The 2,500-nt window shown below is 44.0% G+C and overlaps 1 protein-coding gene across 4 annotated transcripts in view; it reads right to left on the reverse strand.

Moving 5' to 3' along the window:
- Nucleotides 1-2,500, reverse strand: part of LOC139572869 (oxysterol-binding protein-related protein 10-like) — a 144,924-nt gene that overhangs the window by 121,922 nt on the left and 20,502 nt on the right. For all 4 annotated transcript variants that reach the window (XM_071395694.1, XM_071395691.1, XM_071395692.1 and 1 more), the window contains exon 3: nucleotides 2,104-2,183. In XM_071395694.1, the coding sequence (XP_071251795.1) occupies nucleotides 2,104-2,183 (80 nt within the window). The remainder of the gene's footprint in view (nucleotides 1-2,103; nucleotides 2,184-2,500) is intronic.

Consider the following 2,500-nt stretch of genomic DNA (forward strand, 5'->3'; position numbering starts at 1 on the left):
CTGTTACCTAAAATAGTAAAACAGGAAACTATTTCCCTGTATTTGATTCACTGTTGATATGGATTGATATTTAATAAACGTTATAAACTAGGTGGATCGAGCCCTGAATGCTGATTGGCTGACAGCCGTGGTATATCATACTACGGGTATGACAAAACGTGTATTTTTACTGCTCTAATTATGTTGGTAACCAGTTTATAACAGCAATAAGGAACCTCTGGGTTAGTGGTATATTGACGTTATACCACACCCCCTCGTGACTTATTGCTTAGTTATTGTATGTACAGGGAGACGCAGACTGATGCAGACTGACGCAGACTGATGCAGACTGACGCAGACTGATGCAGACTGACGCAGACTGATGCAGACTGACGCAGACTGACGCAGACTGATGCAGACTGACGCAGACTGATGCAGACTGACGCAGACTGACGCGGACTGACGCGGACTGACGCGGACTGACGCAGACTGAAGCAGACTGACGCAGACTGACGCAGACTGACGCAGACTGACGCAGACTGACGCAGACTGATGCATTCCCTTAATGGAAGGGAAGCAGCAGGTAACCATGGTCACTTGTTAGTCTATAATTCTCTGTTGTAACGAAGTGCTGTGACGTTTCAACCTTTGACCTGTTTAACTGATACTATTCAAAAATGTCCGCCAGCGTTATGGTTCAAGTTTGGCTCCAGACTGGACCGGGGGACACTGATAACGTCTCTGTGACACCGTGTGATTCTGGAGAAGCTGACATTGTGACTTCCTATAGCCTCTCTGGCTGCTGTTACCAGAACATTGTGGTGCTGTGTGATTTATATATATATATACAAGAGCTTTTCTCAGAAAAGGCCCCTTTAAGACATTTGCTCTCTTTCTGATCTGGAGGCGTCTCCCTGTTGCAACTTGTAATAAAAACAGGATTCATGATTTTTTTTTATTGATGTTATCAACTGCTCTCCTTTTTTTATTCACCTGGAAAATCCCCTTTAGAATAGTGCACTACTTTTAGAATAGTGCACTACTTTTAGAATAGTGCACTACTTTTAGAATAGTGCACTACTTTTAGAATAGTGCACTACTTTTAACTGAAACCCTATGGGTCCTAGCTGGCCAAATGAAGTGCACTAGACAGGGAATAGGATGACATTTGGGATTCTAGAATGTCAGAGACAAGAAGCAGAGAAGGTCAAACTAGCAGAAGGTCTGTGACTGCTTCCTGTCCGTGAAGATTAAAGGACAAAATGATGCAGGTCTGTGACTGCTTCCTGTCCATGATGATTAAAGGACAAAATAATGCTATTCCCATTTCTCCCCACCTCTTAGAAGGAGATAAACAGAGAGAAAATAACAGAGAGACAGAAAAAAAACAGAGAAGAAAGGGACGAATAATACAACAAAGCAAAATGCTTTTAAAACACCAATGAGGATGAGGTAATATAGCCTATAGATTCTACAGTATGTAAAGGAGGAGGTGGTATAGCCTATAGATTCTACAGTAGGTAAAGGAGGAGGTGGTATAGCCTATAGATTCTACAGTATGTAAAGGAGGAGGTGGTATAGCCTATAGATTCTACAGTAGGTAAAGGAGGAGGTGGTATAGCCTATAGATTCTACAGTATGTAAAGGAGGAGGTGGTATAGCCTATATATTCTACAGGAGGTAAAGGAGGAGGTGGTATAGCCTATATATTCTACAGGAGGTAAAGGAGGAGATGGTATAGCCTATAGATTCTACAGTAGGTAAAGGAGGAGGTGGTATAGCCTATATATTCTACAGTAGGTAAAGGAGGAGGTGGTATAGCCTATAGATTCTACAGGAGGTAAAGGAGGAGGTGGTAGAGCCTATAGATTCTACAGTATGTAAAGGAGGAGGTGGTATAGCCTATAGATTCTACAGTAGGTAAAGGAGGAGGTGGTATAGCCTATATATTCTACAGTATGTAAAGGAGGTAAAGGAGGAGGTGGTATAGCCTATAGATTCTACAGTATGTAAAGGAGGAGGTGGTATAGCCTATAGATTCTACAGTAGGTAAAGGAGGAGGTGGTAGAGCCTATAGATTCTACAGGAGGTAAAGGAGGAGGTGGTATATCCTATAGATTCTACCTTGGCACTGGAGTCAGAGTGGCGCCGGGCACAGAGCTGCATCTGACTCATCCACAGCTGCTGTTCCCCCACGTCTGAAGCTATAGAGAGACAGAGACAGAGACAGGGACAGAGACAGAGACAGAGAGAGAGAGAGAGAGAGAGAGAGAGAGAGAGAGAGAGAGAGAGAGAGAGAGAGAGAGAGAGAGAGAGAGAGAGCGGGAGAGAGAGAGAGAGAGAGAGAGAGAGAGAGAGAGAGAGGGAGAGAGAGGGAGACAGAGAGAGAGAGAGAGAGAGAGACAGAGACAGAGACAGAGACAGAGACAGAGAGAGAGAGGGAGAGAGAGGGAGACAGAGAGAGAGAGAGAGAGAGAGAGAGAGAGACAGAAACAGAGTGAGAGAGGGAGAGAGAGAGGGA

Source organism: Salvelinus alpinus, chromosome 4, assembly GCF_045679555.1.
Source record: "Salvelinus alpinus chromosome 4, SLU_Salpinus.1, whole genome shotgun sequence".
NCBI classification, from domain to species: domain Eukaryota; kingdom Metazoa; phylum Chordata; class Actinopteri; order Salmoniformes; family Salmonidae; genus Salvelinus; species Salvelinus alpinus.